The sequence below is a fragment of the Aplidium turbinatum genome, chromosome 2 (assembly GCF_918807975.1).
Source record: "Aplidium turbinatum chromosome 2, kaAplTurb1.1, whole genome shotgun sequence".
Taxonomy (NCBI): domain Eukaryota; kingdom Metazoa; phylum Chordata; class Ascidiacea; order Aplousobranchia; family Polyclinidae; genus Aplidium; species Aplidium turbinatum.
The window spans coordinates 48,422,075-48,441,815 of NC_137473.1; the positions used below are offsets into that span (position 1 = coordinate 48,422,075).

Genomic DNA, 19,741 nt, shown 5'->3' on the forward strand with positions numbered 1-19,741 from the left:
ACGTCTTTTCACAAATTGTATTTCAAGAAAAAATAGCCACAGGCTGTCGAAAAGGAGGAGCAATGCGGTACGCATTAAAACTTGTCACCACAATACAGATTACTGAGGTAAAAGACGAAAATTTCGTCTAGTTGGTAACCACAAGCAAAACAGTTTTAATATTCGACCAACCTTTCTAACGACAATTCTAAAAATGACGAATTGATTGCGGTATTTCAAATGCACGTAACCAGCTTCTGTGACGTAATAGTCCATATGCATTGTTATGCAATTTCGCAGGTGTTCAAAAGGATTGTGTAATATTTTACAGGTGTTACGAAGAGATGATGAAATCTCTGCTCATTTTTTGGTAATATTCCATGACGTAAGACACCAGGTTAAGTAGACCTTAACGGTTTTATGTGACGTTTGATTTGGGGAACGATTGTCCGTAACAGTTACCCTGCGCATTACCGGTCAAAAAAAAATCTTCCAAAGTTAAGCTTTCATCGTTTTCAAAGCAATTTATATCGCCTTCGTTTATGATGTCACTAAAAATGTTGTTCCTCCTGGAAAAAGCCTTGTCCCTTCCTTGCCTCCCCTTGTAAAATTTATGTGGTTACGCCACTGCCTATCAGATTGTGACCTAAAGTGAGTGATGTTAGCCCATTGTTGTAGATCCAAATTCATTGAATTTAAGATGGGGCTGGTTTGGAATTAATCGATCAAAAAGTTCAACTGTAGCATTTCCTAAGACCTATCATAATGGTCTTCAACCTACTTTAGAGAGATGTATTTTTTCTAATCAGGAAGTTTGACTGGAATTGCTTTGAGCCATGTTGCTCGTAATTCTCTGCTGCCATCTAGCGGGAATCGACCAGGTTTTTATGACATTGTGCTTGTAATCACGGATGGCCAAACAAATGGAAGAGCAAACACATTGCGACGAGCACAAGTGCTATTAAAAAAGGGAGCCATAGTAAGTGCTTTTTAAATAAATTGCAATATAAACTTTAAAAGCCTTTGCAATTTAAAGATTGTTAAATGATGCCATTTAGGCTACTTGCTTTTGATGGATGGTAGGAACTTTTACTTTTGGAATAAGAAAAAAAATTTTTGAAAGGTTAATTTTGGCAGTTTTGCATACTTGTAGAGGCTTGAATCTATTTTCGCGTTTGTATCACTATAAGTAACTCAATAAGAAAGGCACGCCACCTATCATAAAAACTTAAAGTTTACAACAGGTGTTCTTGAAGTGATTGCTCTTGCTCAAGCGCCATGATCCCAAAAGTTGATTATTTTTTACCGTTTTTTGTGTTCAAGAAATCGGTCGTGTCCAAATGAGCTTACCCTCACATGAGAGTTCCGATAATTTTTTCCCAAAGGCGGCACATGATCTTTGAGTAGTTCCTTTTCGGCAAGTAGTCTGCAGCTGCGAAGGATTTGGTACCGGTACTTGAACAGCTCTCCATACAATGTTGCTTTGTGGTTGTGAGACAATTTACTCAGCAATAGTTCAACTAATCGGAGAGACCTCAAGCTACCAATCATGCTTCTGACCAGATTTGAACAACTAGACAATTTTAGTCATCTAATTCGATGAATTCGAGCAAAATGTCGATAATTTTAATCTGCTGTGGTAAAAACTAGTTTAGGTTATTTTAATTCTAGTTCTAATCTAATCTACATTTTGCCAAAAATTCTAGTGTGTCCAATAGTATTTTTCAGCAAATGAAAGGAAACTGCGCTCTTGTCAACCTCATGCAATGAAAATGCAACAAAACGATCAAAATCAAAGCGACATGTTATCATTCAATCGCTTAAGTAGCAAAGTCATGAAAACTCGATTAATTCACTCGCGTCACAATGTTTATTAGCCTATGCGTGTGTAGTTTGTGCTGTAACCACATTTTGATCGAGAATATCCATACTGGCGTTTTTATTTAAATAGAAAAATATATGTGACAACTGCGTCTAATTAATTCTAATCTAGTTTAAATTCTGCTCTAATTTATGAAAACTTGAATAGCTCTAATTAAGTTATAATTCTGATCTAATTCCAAAAACATAAAAAAATTCTACTTGTCTAAGACTGTTTCTGACTCATAGCCTCCAAGAAAAACAGTTAAGATTAAGAGCAAGGGTAAACCTGAAATCTCGTTACTGACTGTGCGTCGCATAGCTGTAAATTAAGTTTTACTTACGGTAACTAAAGCAAAATAAAATCGTTCCCACGATCTGTTTGGAGATAATTAATCTTTCAATTAATTTGCTCAACTAATGCATATGCAATGACAGGTCTTGGTTATCGCAGTGGAACCTGAAAAGTTGGGGGGAATATTTACAAAAGAAAAACTAGTCGCCATTTCTGGAAATCATGAAGAAAGGGTGAGTGCGGTAGCGTTAACGGGGCTACTTTTTGACCCGGAATAATTTTAGGGCCCGCAAACCTGAAGAAACTGTAGCGTATTCTTCGGATATAGTGCGTTTTTCTTATAAATGTCTTGATTTGGGGCCCAAGAATTTCATTGGGACCGGGCCCGAAATATCCTCTCAGCGGCCCTGGATGAGTGTGCTAAGAGTAGAAAAGCTGTCTCTGTGATGCCAAGTTTTAGATTTGTAAGTGACCTAAAAACACAAGTCTACCAATTAGTTTGAAGAACTTATTTTCTGTTTTATAACACACATGTGTGCATAAAGATTTGTTGCTATGAGGTGGTGGCTGACTCGATAACCATCCTGATTGTATCTTTTTACTCACCGAAGCCAATAAATTAACTTGTAAGATAGGTTGCAATGCCGTTTTGATATTGACTACACTTTGTCAAAACAAGGCTTGTCTAGTTAAGTCTCTTTCTCTGATTTAGGTTTTTATGTCTCATCATGGGTTCAATGACTTGGACGAAATATATCAAGCCATAGTGGATATCGTCTGCCAAGACATGTGCATGAAGACCTAGTCGCATTCTGACAAGCTTTTATTATTGTTGCTCATTTTATGTCGTCACTTGCATGCATGATGATTCAGCATAACGTAAAGCCTGCGTAAGAATAAACCAACTTTTCTAACACAGACGTTTACTAGGGGACATTTTAAAAGTATAGCCTACATCAGGGCCGTGTTAACCGACCCCTTACCTGGGAGGGACAGTCATTTTAGTCTGTCTAAAAGTTTTTTGACTGTTTAAAAAGGAAAAATGCTGCAACAGAAACTCGATAATTAGTAGCTTAAGTCATGCAAAGCCGTATTTATTGGTTCACGACCCCGGGCTGTGGGCCCACGCATATTTAGTTGGGGAGCGATTTTGGGCTTGTAAATTAACATGTAACATTTAATTTTTCTTTATATTTTGCAAAATATTCTCGCTTGCTTAACCACATTTTGTCCACCTAACCACTAACCAGCGATGGACTTGCATAGTTTCTAAAGTGAATCAGGGGAGTAAAAAGTTGTTGGTGACCCCCCAAAAAAAACTATGTAATATTCCGAAGTAAGCATTGCACGCTCAAATAGCCTTGCAGGCCTACTGGTTAATTAAATTGATAAATTTCAGTGTTAATGGAAATAGGCTATAAAGTGAAATGGGCGTGAAAATAGCCTAGCCTACTACAGGTTAAAGTGGGGACACCTCACATAGATTTTCGAAGTTCTAACCTGCTAAGGGGGGGGGGGGGGGGACAAATATTTGACCAAATCTGCGCGATTTTGTTGAAATTACCCAAATCTACATATCGAAATAGCTATCTGTATATGGGCTTGATAAAATGAAAGAGCCCAAATAAAAATGTTGATTTGGTCAGTTTCATAGAAGGACTATTCAGATACAGGTAAACTCATATTCTGTTAGAGAGCCCAAATTAACATGTTGGTTTGGATAGTTTCATAGAAAGATGAACCAGATAATTTCATACTTTTTTGGTGGCCAAGTTAATGATTTCAACAATTTCATAGAAGGAGTAATCAGATTCAGGTAACTTAATTTCATATTTTGTTGGTGTCCAAATTAACAGGTTGATTTGGACAGTTTCATAGAAAGACTAATCAGATAGTTTAATATTTGTTGGTGTCCAAATTAATATATTGATTTGAACAGTTTCATATAAGGATCGCGGAGACAGTTTATAGCTTTTTATGTAACATAATTTGCCCAAATATTTGTACATAATTGCCTGAATATGCAGCATTTTTGACAACAAGGGGGGCAGCTACACCCCTGGCTCGTACGGCTATACGCAACAAATACGAATCAAAGAATGGTAAAGAAAGTCACTATCATTTTGCAATACGCTATGGAGCGACACAGTTTATTTTCACAATGAACAAAAATATAGGTGGTCAAGCAAAACTGGCTTTTAGGTGTGAAACAACATGTTGTAGCCTAACAACAAAATATCTTTGCTTGATATTGGAGCAACTGTCACTCAGTTTGTGATTTCTTTGTAACAAAACAAAAGTATCAACAAGACATTTTCAAGACGACGTCTGCTCATCTATTCAAGCCAGGCTATCAAGGTAATGAGGAAAGAGGGGAAGTCCCGTTTTGAACATTTTGAAGCTGCATGTGCAATTATGCACGTGATCTACTGACGTAATTGCTTCTATATCTGTTCCGTTTTATTGTCTTAGCAAAGTCGTTTTCGTTGAGTTTACCTTCACCTTCAGCAAATAGAGTTTTGCTGAAGATGAAGCTCTATTTGCTGAACAATCCACTTAAAAGTTCATGAGTCAACTTCATAAAACGCATATTCAGACTTGGAACTGAAGAAATGATTAAAACTCGGGGGAGTCAAAGTATCGCCACAGACGACTTTAAAGACAGTTAACTAGTAATGTATATTGTATAAGTAGTCGTAGGAATTAGACGTCACATCCCTTATACATAGTGTATTGGGCCAAGCGCCACCTTTAAACTTTAATATTTCATACAGGATGTTTTTATCCTAAAAAATTTGAAAGTAAAAAAATAAGGACCACCCTAATAAGCAGTTGACAAGATTAAAGATCTATAAAATATAAATAACGGGCCATATCCGAAATATTAAATAAACCTTAAAGATAAAACTCTCGCAAATGAACTTTACAAGTTTTCAAGGAACCATCAATTTGAAAATTAATTTTAATTCAGATCATTACCTAAGATTGCTACTTGCACTTCTCTGATTATCATAATCAAGAAATAGCTCAAACTGTATTTTGATCAAAAACAGGTCAACCCAACAAGAGATAAGTTTGAACACCCCTAGATTAAACGGTTGGAAAAAAACATTGAAATTGAATAATGCCTGTTTCCAGTGGTATTGAACAATACACCAGCTTTGCAAAATCCACGCCTCTATTTGGTCGTATTGGAGATACTTATTTTAGTACACAAAAATATCTGAAGAACGCACAAATTTCTCGATTTGGTCCCAATAATTCCATAAAAAATTACCACAATAGACGACAAAATGCAGACACATAATGACTTAAATAAGATGTACATTGTACAGTTACTTTTTCCTTTAGTCAGGTAAAACCTTTAAATTCAGTCCTATAGTAAACTACACATACGACATCGGCTGCAGGTAACAATTTCACGGATCATCTTTAGTTTTTGACTGTGCGTGCAATTTAAACACAGACATTTAAAGCTTGAAAAAACGTAACCTTGACAAAACCTTATGAGTCGTTCATTCAAACTTTACCAAGTAAGTAGACATCTACAATACACCACAATAACTAAGCTGAAAACAGAAACAAATATGTCACCAATACACCAGAAAAAAACAAACAAAAAAAAACAATGCACTTTATTGCACGCTATTGTAGGTTAATCATAATAATTAGAAACATCTGAAGTATGCCTATATTTTTCATGTAAAAAATTGCTTTAACACAAAAAATACTAAGTCTAAACGACAAAGCAAGTGAAATAGCTAGTTCCACGAAAACACAGATATTGCCCCTCTTCCATGGTCAGATGTATAAGTTGCTTGCGAGAGTCCCTTGAGAAAGGTGCAAATGCAAACCAATACAAAGGAAACTTTCTCTTGTGATACCGTTCGTAGGATGGGATATGAGCACAAGTTACTTAATAAGGTTGCTTCTACTATGAGCTCATTGCTTTGTTAGATTCCCTCAAGGCGAGATTATTTTTGTGCTTCATTAGGGGCAGCGTATGGATTGAGCATCACTTTAAATACAAGTTAAAAAAAAGAGTAAAAATTGCCGCTTACGAATGAATTGCAACAACATACGAAACTCTCACCAAGCCAGCAAGTCAGTTCGTTCTCTTTTCCCAAAAGAATTTGAAAAAGGACCGATTTGAACGGAAAGAAACAATTTTGCAATTAAACTTCCTTGGGGTTACAAATTTCAGACAATACTTAATACCGTACGCAAGTTTTGCAGCATATAATAAAATAAGTTCATCAAAAAAAGCTTTAAATTCATATAAAATTTGTTCAAGAAAATGATCTACGGCCCAATATGTGGCTAAATACTCAACGCCATGTGAAGAATGTCATGTAAGACTAGTTTTTTTTTTATAATAGCGAGAAGATGTTTTATGCTTGAAGCTGCAGTACTGCTTGTCCGACTTTCTTCAGGAGTTTATCATCAGAACGATTTTAGCCTAGTGTGGTGAGACATGTTATATTGTTATAGATAGAAAAAATAAATTAAATTTCGTCTAAACAAAGTGGAGTAATTTTCGGATAAATGCATAGACAAATCTTTTTTGGCGGGATAAGCGTGGATGTTATTTGGATTGCAACATTCATTAAAACTCTTGATCTATGCCACCAAAAAAAAAAAAAAAAATTAGTCTATGTCTTAAAACTCCTTCGTTAGCCTGAAATTTCTCAACGTTGATTAGTCAAAGTTAATCCTTTTTTTCCATCTATAAACACTTCTTCACATTTAGGTTGACTTTATTCTTACAAGCTCCGAGAGAGAGTTAGACGAAAAGTATTGCAGCTTGGAACATTAACAAATCGTCTTTCAATATTCAAGTTTTGGGTCACAATCAAGGCTTCACATACATTCTTGCATGTCACAAGAGAAAATTAAATAATAAACTCTACACATTCAAATATGAAAAATACATACAAGTTACAGAATAGCTACTACGAACACCACGCTACATAACCTTTACAAATAAAATAAAGTTGAAAAGTAACGGCACGACTGATAAAGATTAGAAAACCAATTCGAGTCGACATTGATATAACCTGTGCTTGCGATAAAGACTGAGACATTGAAATACAGTGTAACGTTAAATTTTGAGTCGGTTATTGCAAGCGAGCGCAAAAGGTAGAAAAATTTCCCGCATCCCAAGAAAGCTTCACGTTCCCTTGACCCCAAACCACCGAGTGATTCGTTGTTTAAAACGAAAAAGCTGAACAATGCAACACAGGCACGATGTAAAAAAAATCAAACAAATTGTGGATTGGTTATAATAAGTGTTTGCTCAATTTGAACTTTCTGAACCAGCCACGCTTTGCTTGTAAGGTTAGAATTAAGAAAACGGCGGTGCAGGCAGAGGCCAGCCACACGAACAAGCATAGATTGAAGTCAATGGGACTGAAACCCATTCCTTGCCTTGACTTGATATCGTCGTGGTGGTACTTTCGACTGTTGTGTCCCAGTCCACGAGGATGGAACTCCTGTTCTCTTGCCGACTTTTCTTCGTGGAGTGCATCAACTTCTTTGTGGAGAAAAGCATCTTTCGGGACATGAAAGGCGTTTTCAAGACGTTTTCTCCAAACTTCGTCATCCTTCTTCTTTATTTGATCCATTTTTTCCATCTACAAGAATTCACGATATTAATAACTGAACTAAAAATTACGTTTCGTAGGCAATCAAAATTGAAATTAACGGACTTAGTTAAAGTTCAGTTCATTTTCTTTTGTTGGCAAGAAAGAAAAAAAAATGCACCAACACAACAAACATATTTCACAAATGTAGATACAAAATTTGTAAACTACAAACATGCTGCTAAAAGCGAAACTCAATCTATTATACAACAAACCATAGACTCCTTTAGATAAGGACTTGAGTGTTACGATCTCAGGGTTTGTAACTTGAGTCTGAAGGATTAATGTGAGTCCTGGGCTGAAGTGACTTCTAGAGAAGCTAGAAACACAATCTTGAAATCCATATTAGGGTTTTTGAGGATGGAGAGTTTAATGAGGTTACTTTCAACACCATCTGAGGTCACTTTCAAGGTCAAAAATTATATTTTAAGGTGAAATTACTGAATTTTGGTCATAGCTAAAGGAGTCTATGCAACAAACACAAATAGTTCGCACAATATCAATTTCAGCAAAAGACCAAAAGGTCTCCAAAGTCAGCTGCCACCCAGAGTCAGCAGAATTAAAGCAGAAACAAGTCAGTTTACCGCTTCTCCGGAGATAGCGTATTCATAACAAGGTGACACAAGTAGTGAACAACTTGAAACTGAAAACTGAATGCAACACCTTCAGCACCACTGCGGTCGACTTGAACCGACCACTCCATACTTATGACCCCATATGTAAGCACCAGCTTTCATCCCAGACAGCCAATCAACCGTTTTTTACATTGATTCAACGTCTGCAGACGTTACGTAAATGTAGTATCACCCACACAGCAAAACGGTTGACTTGCAGTCTGGGTGGTACTACATCCACTTAACGATGTTTAATTTAAATTCAGTGATCTCTGCAACCAACCAATACCATGACAACAACATAATAATCTACAAGTTCAAGGGGTTTGAATACAGAAATCGATTCAAAACCACCTACACATTACAGCATTCACGTCTACTTTACACTCCGGAATGGCCCCGTTTCGGTGAGTCCGATCCCTTAACGGGGGATTTTTTCAATTTTTTTTTAAATTATCGGGTACCGTAGCCTAATTATCATTGCCGTTTTAGGGTTAGGGGTTAGAGGTTAGGAACTCACCGAATCGGACTCACCGAATAGTAGCAGACCCCTACACTCTACAGGTATACCATCTCAAGTAATACATACAAGGGGGATTCAGATAGTAATGCAACTGATTTAATTTCTTGTAGAATTTATTGAATTAACTTCAATATGTAGATACTACCGATCTCTTTTAGTCTGATGCTGCGAGTTCGCTGTAGTATTAGAGGTTTGCATCAGCTTTCGGAACACAGTTTCCTAGTCATGTGCTATGATGAACTCGCTCGCAGCGTCAGGCTAAAACAGATCGTTAGTATCTACATTGTGAAGTAAGCAACGATCATGCTGCTAAAAGCAAAACTCAATCTATTGTTGAATTAATATCTAGTTCTTTTACAGATATAGGTCGGTGACTAGGCTCCACAGATTTTGTTTGAAAATAAAAAGTTTTAAATATTGTAATCTGCCATTCAAAGTTTAAGCTACCCTTATATGTCTTCTTCGTTAGAATGTAGCCGACATGATTGCCTCAGAGCAATCTTGGCAGAAACAAACAGTTGCTACTAACTTTTTACTGCCTTATGAAGAAACAGCTATGAACATAAGTAAAGCTCTGGAGCAAGGATATGTTCGTGATATTGGACAGTGAAGACTACAGCAGTCGTATATACGTTGTTCTGAAAGTCAGTAACAACACTTGCCGAATGTTGTGTTTCAAACTAAAAAAATCAAAAACGCAGAACCTAACAAAACCTACAAACAAGGTATGGTATGTACAATGGGTGCGTTTAATCATGCTATCAATTTTCAATCTAAATGATACTTGTACAGTTGTACACTCAAAGGGTCATCAGCGTACTACATGCTGTATAGTGTACCGTATAGTGTATATGCTAGTACATACGAGTCTCCTAAAAGTCAGAAGTTGCCAACTGCGCAAATGGTGGTTGAGCAAGTGACAACTGAGCTGGCAACATTTGAGCTAGTGGCTGAAGTTGACAAATAATGAAACTGAGCAAGCCGAAACTTGGCACGTCACAAGTCAGCAAATTCAGTTTAGCAAGCGATGAGCAAGCAAGTCCGATGCTAGCTGAAAATCGCATTTGCTGGCTTGGACAGTAGCTGAAATGTACTTGCTGAGTTGTGGCATGCCGAGTGGTACGACGGCGAGTACAGACTACAACAATACTAGACAAACCTACTCTAACTTAACATCATCTATTCTGACGTCTGAGCAAGGTATACCAATATATTTTTTGGCTGTGAAAAAACTTACTTTACTGCGAGACTAGTCACAGCTATTTTGCAAAACAAGTTTGAAAATGAGTTTTTTTAACCGACGAAAGCTATGCTAGGTAACTGCTACAAAACTACAATGAACCTCCCAACACCACTACTTTCAAAAAGCCGCAACTGTTAAAAGTTTACCTTCACGAGAGAACTTTCAACAATAACCACTGCATCCTGTAAGATTTCGTCAACATTGTCTTTTTCTTGATTCTCAATGACAGAAAGAACATTTTTAGACAAAGAGTACTTTTCCTGGGGTAGCTCAGGCCGTTTTTCTACACTCTTCAGAGAAGCAATTTTGATGACAGAATCAATAATAACGGCAGGAGGGTGTGGTATTTGAAAGGGGATATTTTGGCTCCGGGCTGACAAAGGGGTGGTTACAGGAGCTGGAGTGTTGTGATTTTCGAGAGAAATAGAGCCAAGAACATCAACTTGTGTCTGTTCAAATGGTGAGTGATGAGGCTCAAAATTTTTTAGAGATTCTGACAACGCGTCAGAGTCACTGCTTTCCTTTACGACATCGTTGTTCAAGCCAGGCAATATTGGTGGATCTTTTTCCACATCTAAGACATTCATGTTTTCCAAACGAATGCTCGAATTCGATTGGTCGACACTTACTGTCCGATTTTCAGTGAGTTTAAAAACGCTGCTGTCAGCTACTAGGGGTTCTTCCTCTTCAAGCCCGATCCTATCGACAGCAACAGAGACATTGCTAGCAATTGTTTCGTTGCTACTTGGCAATACTATGTCGGACGAAAGTGTTAGATTGTGCTTAGGGTGTTGGGCGATGCGATTTGCAATCTTGGACAAACTGCTTGTGCTTATCTTCAGTGAGCTTTGGTTTTTGACAAGATGCGTTTGATCGGCCAACACAGAAGTGAAGTTTGCATCATTAGAACCACGAGCGTTGACCTTTAAGTAAGCACATTTGATAAAGGGTCATCCAATTTCATCTCAGTAGTCATAGCAAATTGTTGAACAAGATCATTTAGTTTCAAACAGTTGTTACTGTTTTTGGAACAACGCTGTCTTTGTAGCTATGGCACAAAAATACTGACAAGGTACTTTCCTGTGTAAACTGATCAGTAAAACACAGTTAAGTACAGTACAAAAATATTAATCGTATGGCATATGAATCCAATGAAACTCTCTTGACAAAAGCAGTACTAAAAATCACAATGCACTTAAGCCATTACAATCATTCCAACTTTGTTAAAAACACAATATATGATACACTTCATTTTCATTGACAAACGAATTAACAGCCATGCCATTAAGTATTTTTTTCAAAGACACAGCCGCATGCTCATGGGCAGTGTCGAACCAGCGTCCTTTCGAGTGTAAAACGAAAAAGGTCATTATTAGGTTGTCAAAATAATTTTGAACTTCAAAATAGTAACAATACCTTGGTATCAATGCTGGTAGAATTAATATCGAGATATTTCGTGCTGACATGTTCGGAGGAATATCGAAGGAGTAAAAATTTAAGGATTTCTTCTTCCACCCAAGAACCAGTGGAGTCTCGACAGGTGGGACACAAATCTTCTGGAGGAAATGGAACCTTTGGGAAAGCAGGATCGTTTCTTGGGGAGCTTGTGAACAACCTTTAAAGAATGTTCACACGGAAATTACACACCTCTTATGTTTTCGGTTGAGGAAATGATTTCTAACTGGGTGTATGCATAACAATCCAAGGGATTTAGAAGAATCGCAAACCAGCATTAATAATCAAGATACATTGCTTTAACGTCTACAGACGTTGAATCAATGTAAAAATGATAAATTTTGCTGTCTGGGTTCTCATAACCTCGTTGTTGTTTACACCACGTCATTATAATCATTCGCTATCTCCGCTTGCAGCAGATTGCGCATCAACATGGGTTACTTGACAGAGTTCCATGTGATTTTATGAGCCGTACTGCTTCCATGCTGGCTCAAGGCAGATTGGAAGAGGGTGATATATCACCAGATTATTACTTGATTTATCTTCACTGCGTTATGCAAGAAAGAACACAATCGGTACCCTTTTTAAAGTCTTTGGTATAACCCGACCTGGAATCGAACCCAGGGCTACCAGTACAAGAGCCGAAGGCGATAACCACTGAGCCACGGGTGCTGGTCAAAATGCTATTATTAGATCACCATCTTAAACTGTGATTGGTCTAATGCAGAGGAAAAATTTGAGCACTTAATTGCTAGTTGAAACTTGCACACTAACATAGTATAGGTTCACTACTTCGTTTGACTGAGACTACAATTTAAGGCCGACCACTTACTCACAATACATAGGTTAACATTATTCAAGACTTACAACAAAAATTGGAATTTTACATCGTTAAAATAACAAAAAACTGGTAAAAAAAAACATGGCTTAATCGACAAGGATCTTTTACCAGTTAGCAAAGCTTAACGTTTTGAAATCATTTTACCGTCATTTACACAAAAGCATGTTTCGCTAACTGAACACCACATACCTTGCATTGACTTTGTTATGCATCCTCCATAGCCACAATATTGCTTCGTAGTCATTCGGGCTTGGGACAAACGGCATGTCTTTGACTTCTGTCTTAAAGTTATTGCGACATTCCCGACAGCCAAAAAAGTTTGTGATGTACCCGTACATCGCGTTGGGCAAAATTTCCGGGTCTAATAATGAAAAAGTTAACTTCGCGTCTATCTAATTATTGCCAACGCTAAATAAACAAAAAATAGTAAAAACCTAACGTTTTTAAAGTCTCAAGTTTTTAGATAAAAAATAAGACGGTTTTTATTTTTATTACAAAGCGTCATAGATATTTACTCCTTACCTAGTTCAGCTCTGTAGGCCGCGACTGATAAAGCATGAAATATTGTCCACAAGGAACAAGGGTAGCCTCTGAGACTGGGCACACTTGACTGGCATCCAACCCACAGTTTGTTTGTTGACGGAAGGAAGCTATCAGGCTGCAGCAATGATACCGATGTCAAAATCAGTGCGATAAATCTAACACTGATAAACCTAACACTAATATACAGAGTGGAAAACACTAATGCACATGAGGTACATATATTATATACAACGGTGTTAGTTCTTAAACTGCAGCCTTGCTGTCAACTTTTGGAGCAAATCTAAACTAATTGATAGTTTACTTCAGAAATTGTTAACTTGTGAATGCCAAAAGACTTAAAGTTTGAGAAACTAAACAAGCAAAACTACGGGAACTGTTAAAACTTCACAACACAAGTATTTGTTAGGTTTTCAAAGCTATCTAGTTGTCGTACTTGCTTCAGAGCAATCCTCTGCAGCCAATCTTCGTTTTTTATTGACGTAAGAGGTTCGATCCATTCTTTCAAGTCAAACATGAATCTTTGTGTCGTACCTCGACCGGGAAGAAACCTGCCAACCTATTAAGAGGTTAATGGATTTGAGATTATTTTTCGCATGATTTCTGATGCACAAGTTAGTAGTCAAGACAGAATCAAATACAATATACATAAATGCTGTTTCAACTTAATCTCACATCACCATCAAACACAATATGAGTGAATGTTGTATGCGACAGAAATCAATACGTGCAAAAAAGTATGGAAAACTTCTTGTAATAGGAAGCCATGACACGCTTTTTGTACCATCATGTGCACACATTCTCAAGCAACTAGCAACCTTGGTCGTTTTTAAATTGCTTCAACGTAAAAAGACCAGTGCTGTAAACTTGAAATGGATCTATGTTTAAATCGCGTGCGATCCGTAAAAGGGATCAATGTTGCTAGCTGGGTTAAACACATTTTTAATGTCGTGATTCTTCAAAGATATAAAACGTACACTGGCAAACAGTTTCACAATGTCCTTCAAAGCCTTCAACTTCTGACCAGTGAGAACTTGGGCAGCAGAGGCTTCCATTGTCAGCATGTAACGCATTCCAGATTCTATGTCGGCCAGATAAACTTTCGTTCTAAAAATATTCAAACGGTATTTTGAGAATGAACTTTGTATATTGTTAATAACTGTCATATGTATTGGTTCGGTCAGTGTCTCACCTATCCACTGTATGGTAATCAACCAAAGGTTGCTTTTGCATAGAATCATCGTCAGCTGTTAAAACCAAAGAATTGGCCTTTTCAACGCCGACTCCAGGCAACCTTCTGAGTTGGTAAACGTAAAAATATCTAGTCTTTAAAGCCCTGAAACAAAAAATGTTAATTTTTTATTTGATGAAAAAGGCTAGGCAAAACGCAGATTATTTGCTTGCAACAAAATCAATTCATACATGTCTACACTACAGCATAGGCGCATTGCTCCGAGCCTGGTAAGGTACTGATAGCATGCAGTATACGTCACGTGCGCCAGAGCAAGTCAAGGTTTCCCACCTTTTTCCCGTTCATTGGCCTGCTGCTGTACCTCGCTTCATGTACTTTCCGTTTATCCAGAACACGTTAGTGACGACAAACAACATGCAGTGACGGTTCAAGTGAATTTTTGCCCACATATTGCCACAACAATACCTCATGAATGACGGCAGCAGTGGCTGTCTGGTGAAAATCAATTCTATACAAAGCCTCTGTTACGCTAAGGCTTAAGGTATATTTTCACATGAGGAAAATAGTCACAAAATTTCAGTCAACAAATAACATTGCGTGCATGAACTTCGTGCTGGTTCTGGTGTAAAATTAAACACGTACACGTGAATCGGAAAGACAGTCCCATTGCGGGATGCCGCCATGACAAAAGGGGTTTCGTCAATGTTAAATTTTCTAGCGAGTCTTTTCCCATCGTCGGAATCAACTACGATCCTTCTCAAGATGATGTTGCTGCAAGAAGACATGTCCAAGATCATCTGCAAGAAAAGATGAAGATTAATTGTGTGACAGTTATAACGATGGAGAAAGAAATGGAAGAGTCCCTAAAGACAACTAGTCGACCCTGATGTTTCAGGATGAAGACCACGCTTCTTTGAAGTAAAATGGAAATAGAAAGAGAGAGAGTAGGTACAAATCAATGGCAAACCGCTTTCCAGCAAACTACAGTTGCGGTTTACTTCGCTTAAACGTCACTAGGTGTAATATAAATTTACGAGAAAAATGTAGCAATCTGAAGACAATCTCACCTCTCTACCCATCATGGAGTTGCTATCTTCAAACACAAAGGAAAAATACAACACGTCGTCTGGCATTGTATCCGGTGACATGGCATCAACAGTCTCTTGATAACTGAATTACAATCATGGATTAGTTTACATATTATGGCGGAAAAATTTGCATAAAAATAATGTAAAAACGTCATGAAAAGACTACGGTGGGTTACAAGTTATTACAGATTCTGAAAAACTCTGCCAGGTTAGAAAACTGTTTAAAACTTCTAAAAAAAAAATAAAAAACAACGTGCGGCTGAATTTAACTCAACACTGTTATAACGTTGAAAAATGACAAGCTGCAAGACGAAGACGTGGAATAAACTTACTCTGCTGGGAATAGATTGGGCTTAGGAATATCATAATCCCAGTCTATTGTGGCTATGTTCTTTTCAATGAATTCTATTATTCCTTTTCGTAAATGTTGAATTTTATGTTGAACTGAAAAGATATAAGAAGAGAAATCATTGCAGTTTCTCAATCAGCCACTCAAAAAAGAGGCTTGTATTTTTATCTTTCCATCAACAAATTGATAGCTGAGAAGCTAACCACGGACTAGGCTATGGTCACTTGTGCATTTTACTGTTTCGACATTGTTCATACCATTCATACAACTTTCGCACGCTTTATGAACAAGTAAATAATAATTAATTGTAAAAAGAACTGTGGTAAATGCAAGACAATATCCAAGCTTAAAGGTTTGAGAAAACTCGGTAGTGATATCGCACCTTGAAAGACTTCTCCAATGTTAGATTCATTTGCATGGGCAGAATGAAACTGTAAAAGACATCAAACGTTACCAAAGAGCAGTGCCAAGTACGCTGGTACCTCGTTTTTTCTTCAAATATAACCGAAGTTAGTAGAAACACAACGATAAGTTGAAAATGTAAGGGGAAACTTGGGCAGCAAAAGTTGCCATTTTTATCATTCTTTCAGTGTTTTGTAGCGTATTATAAACGAACGTTCTCACGTTTATCTTACAAAACATTATTTTAATATGGTTTTGAACTGATATAGCTGGCATTATCAAACACGATGTTGTCATTTTAAGCCGCGAATTAAATATGGAAATGAGGCTTATGCACGTCACAGCTGGCGCTCTCAAAACAATGAGAAAAGAAACGACAAAAGTTGAGACAATATCAGCCAGTTACACTGTCAGCAAACGGGGTATGTTTTAAATGTTCTCACAACAGTATGAGCTTAAAAGCATTATGAATCAAATTGGGCATTCTTCACCATTATGTTCCTTTCTCCTATTGAGGGTTGGATACATAGACATTATTTAGTCTAAAAAGAGTAATATCAACACGGGCTTTACAATCAGTGACCTGTCAAGCATCAACAAAAAAGAAACAGGAGAGATTCAAAACAAGTCTGGTCTACAGCTACGCTAATTGTGCTACCAAGCTACCACTTACTACACTATCATGTGAGTACACCATTCCTAACTTTATCTTAGAATCAGTATATATATGTATTGTAAAATAACTGAAGTTGTTAGTAGCCATCATCTTCAACCGAATAATGACAAACATGCTTTACATATAACCCACTATAGCCCTGAACCAGAAACGCATGACGCTATCATTCAGACGTATGTACCCTAAATTCTGGATAATCAAACACCCAAAATGGATGCTGATGGCAAGTTAAAAAGTTTTCATCTCCACTAGGGGCAGTAGCTCCACAGTCTATTGCTCCAATTTTGATAACCCAACTCCAACCTAGGCGGCAAATATTAATGAAAATTAATACAGAAAAACACACATGAACAATACAGGGTGAACAGAAAGTCCTTGAGACTATTTTTCATTTTATGATTAAACATATTGAATGTCAATATACTCATTCAACTCTCCATTTCCAGTTTTATAAAATCATATTTATCTAAATCCTGCAAAATAAAAATCATAATTACTGGAATCAGTGTATATGTACGGTATTAGATACGCTACTTAGTTAGAAATCAAACCAACATTAAGGAAACAATTACTTAACATGCAAAACTTATTGCATAGTTGATTAATGATTAGTCTTCACACATAGAATTTGTGCGTATGAAAAATTAATGAAACAGATAGATCAGCAGTGCCCAAAATGCAAAACACATACTGCCGCGGGAACACCATCAGTGGTCCCCGTCTGGGCTCTACAATATACAATCTTAAAGCTTAGGCAAAATTTCAAGGAAAATTGAGTTAAAATTTTAATGCAGCCGCCAAGCCTAGCAAAAAGCGACATGCGGCTGAAAAACACTTTGGGCACTCCTTATTTAATATCAGCAGTGCTACAACATTCATAGAAACAAGCAGCAATACAAAATATGATTGTGTCAGTAATATCATAACTTTTTTTTATGCGATAAGCTTACTTATATGCTGTATGTTTTTTTGCAATGGTACTGTACAAGTAAAGATATAGAAACTGTCTTTCCATGCAATTTTCTTTTCCATACATACACCCGGAATTATTATAATCAAGTACGGTATTAATTATTGCTGAAAAGCAAAGGAAATGCAAGATGTAGACAATGGCATGCAGATGCAGTTTTACCCTGAGTGCCGGAACTCCATTAATATTACGTTTTGCACAAAATGCATTATTGCTATCTTCAGCACAATTGATAACTCCAAGGTTAATGACTGGATACCAATCTATAAGATACAGGATTACTAATACATACTGTAGTTCAAACAATGTGCCTTCTTGAGACTATGAAAAAGTAAATTACAACAACCATAGCATATATATGTATATATAATATACTAAAAACAAAAAGTTTAGATACCGGGTACCGTACTAACTCAAAATTTAACCTATGATTGAAAACAGCAAAATACCTAAATTATTTTTCAGAAAATGATTTTGAGTTAACCAATATATACAATTACAAATTATATATATACAATACATGATTGCATACAGGTTCAAAATGTTATACCGCATTTACCTGCTACATCTTTGGCTAAAGCTTTGTACAATGGAGCAAAATCCTGACAATGGCCACACCATTCAATATAATATTCCAACAACCATAAACTAGAACTGAAAAAAAAAAAAACATTTCAAATAAATGTACGGTAGGCTATGGTAACCATTTTTATGCATCCTGGCAAGAGTTCTCAATTGAGGATAAATTTACACATGAGGGTAAATTGGATTTCACAAGAGGGGTGACTGTAAATGTACTGAAGATGAAAAGCAGACTACATGATGTATACCCAAGTTTGAACACCTGTACATTATGACAGCATACCCTATATATAACCCTAAAGTAAGAGTTTTAACTGCATAGTGGGAGACCAATTTCATAATGGACAGAAAGTAACAAAAGACCAATTAGCTAAAATTATCAAATCGGCATCTCCCCAACATGTGAATACATCCCAGACAGCAACCAACCGTTTTTACATTGATTCAAGTCTATGGACGTTAAATCCATAGACGTTGAATCAATGTAAAAAACAATTAATTTGCTGTTTGAGAATTCAGACCATGCTAGAAGTATTGTCACACTAACAAACTTTTGAGACTTAACTTACCTGTTTTTCAAGGTTGGAATAACGTTATCTCCATTCAAAATTGTGACATTGTCTTTTAGATGATACAGACCTGATGCATCCAGCGAAGGACAATAAATAACAATGATAAATGAAATATATACCCATGCAGTGATCATCATGATTTTTTGTAACTTGGATAAAAATATTTCTAACAAAGATACAGTCATCAATTATTGAAATTCAAAATTTAATTCAAAGCAAAAACGTGTAGGCCTATAATGCTGTAAAATGTTTAAGTTAAAACAAGCGAAATTGTGGTACCATACCGGTATGTTTTATGAAACAAATTGTGATGTGATAATAAACAATTAAACATATTATATATATAAACCGAAGTTTGGAATCACGAGGTGTATGTAGATCATTGAACCTGCACAATAATTACCCACAGCACTGGTAGAAACCCAAAAATGAAGCAAATCAAAATAGACCATTTATGACAAAAATTAACTTTGCTCTTAGCAATTTGGTTAAATTAAAATCAAAGCATGTGATGTATTTTTGTGAAAAACTGAAAAATGTACAATGTTTAAGATACACATTGTCATAGAAAAAGAGAGCATAACTATCACTCCACATGATAAACATAAATTTCACTACCGTATGTTGAAAGTTTCAACATGTGTTCAAACAGATGTCACAACTATACTCGATCACATAATGTTTCATTGAAGTTTCAAGTTACCGTGCATATGATATATATGTGATACATTCAAAATCTTTCATTCCTTCACAATTTAGATTTTCCTTGACTTGACATAAATGAGAACATAGATGCTTATAAAATGTAACATTTCACAAGATTATTCTTTTATGTTTAGCAAAGAATATAAAAGGTAGAATGACAAAAAATTAAGCACGCAGCAAGCAAATCCCTCATGTTTACAACAAAATGCAAAA

At 36.5% G+C, this 19,741-nt stretch overlaps 1 protein-coding gene across 1 annotated transcript; it reads right to left on the minus strand.

Moving 5' to 3' along the window:
- Window positions 1-5,154: 5,154 nt before the first annotated feature.
- LOC145764358 (sulfhydryl oxidase 1-like) lies at window positions 5,155-18,960 on the minus strand. Its single transcript, XM_082575975.1, has 15 exons — window positions 18,821-18,960; window positions 18,229-18,323; window positions 17,832-17,932; window positions 16,004-16,052; window positions 15,605-15,716; window positions 15,252-15,354; window positions 14,827-14,981; window positions 14,185-14,328; window positions 13,970-14,099; window positions 13,429-13,551; window positions 12,975-13,110; window positions 12,642-12,813; window positions 11,573-11,771; window positions 10,303-11,079; window positions 5,155-7,767 (listed from the first exon to the last, which is right to left on the minus strand). The coding sequence occupies exons 1-15, from the start codon at window positions 18,958-18,960 to the stop codon at window positions 7,414-7,416; spliced, it is 2,790 nt and encodes a 929-aa protein (XP_082432101.1). The 3' UTR covers window positions 5,155-7,413.
- Window positions 18,961-19,741: the final 781 nt, after the last annotated feature.

What these genes read in the sequence shown, in the direction of transcription:
- LOC145764358 (XM_082575975.1), bottom strand. Translation starts at nt 18,960, where the DNA reads ATGATGATCACTGCATGGGTATATATTTCATTTATCATTGTTATTTAT. An exon ending in ACTGTCTTTCCGATTCACGT is followed by an intron (nt 14,329 to 14,826) that starts GTACGTGTTTAA and finishes TTTTTGTTTCAG; the next exon opens with GGCTTTAAAGACTAGATATT. An exon ending in AGAGGATTGCTCTGAAGCAA is followed by an intron (nt 13,111 to 13,428) that starts GTACGACAACTA and finishes TCATTGCTGCAG; the next exon opens with CCTGATAGCTTCCTTCCGTC.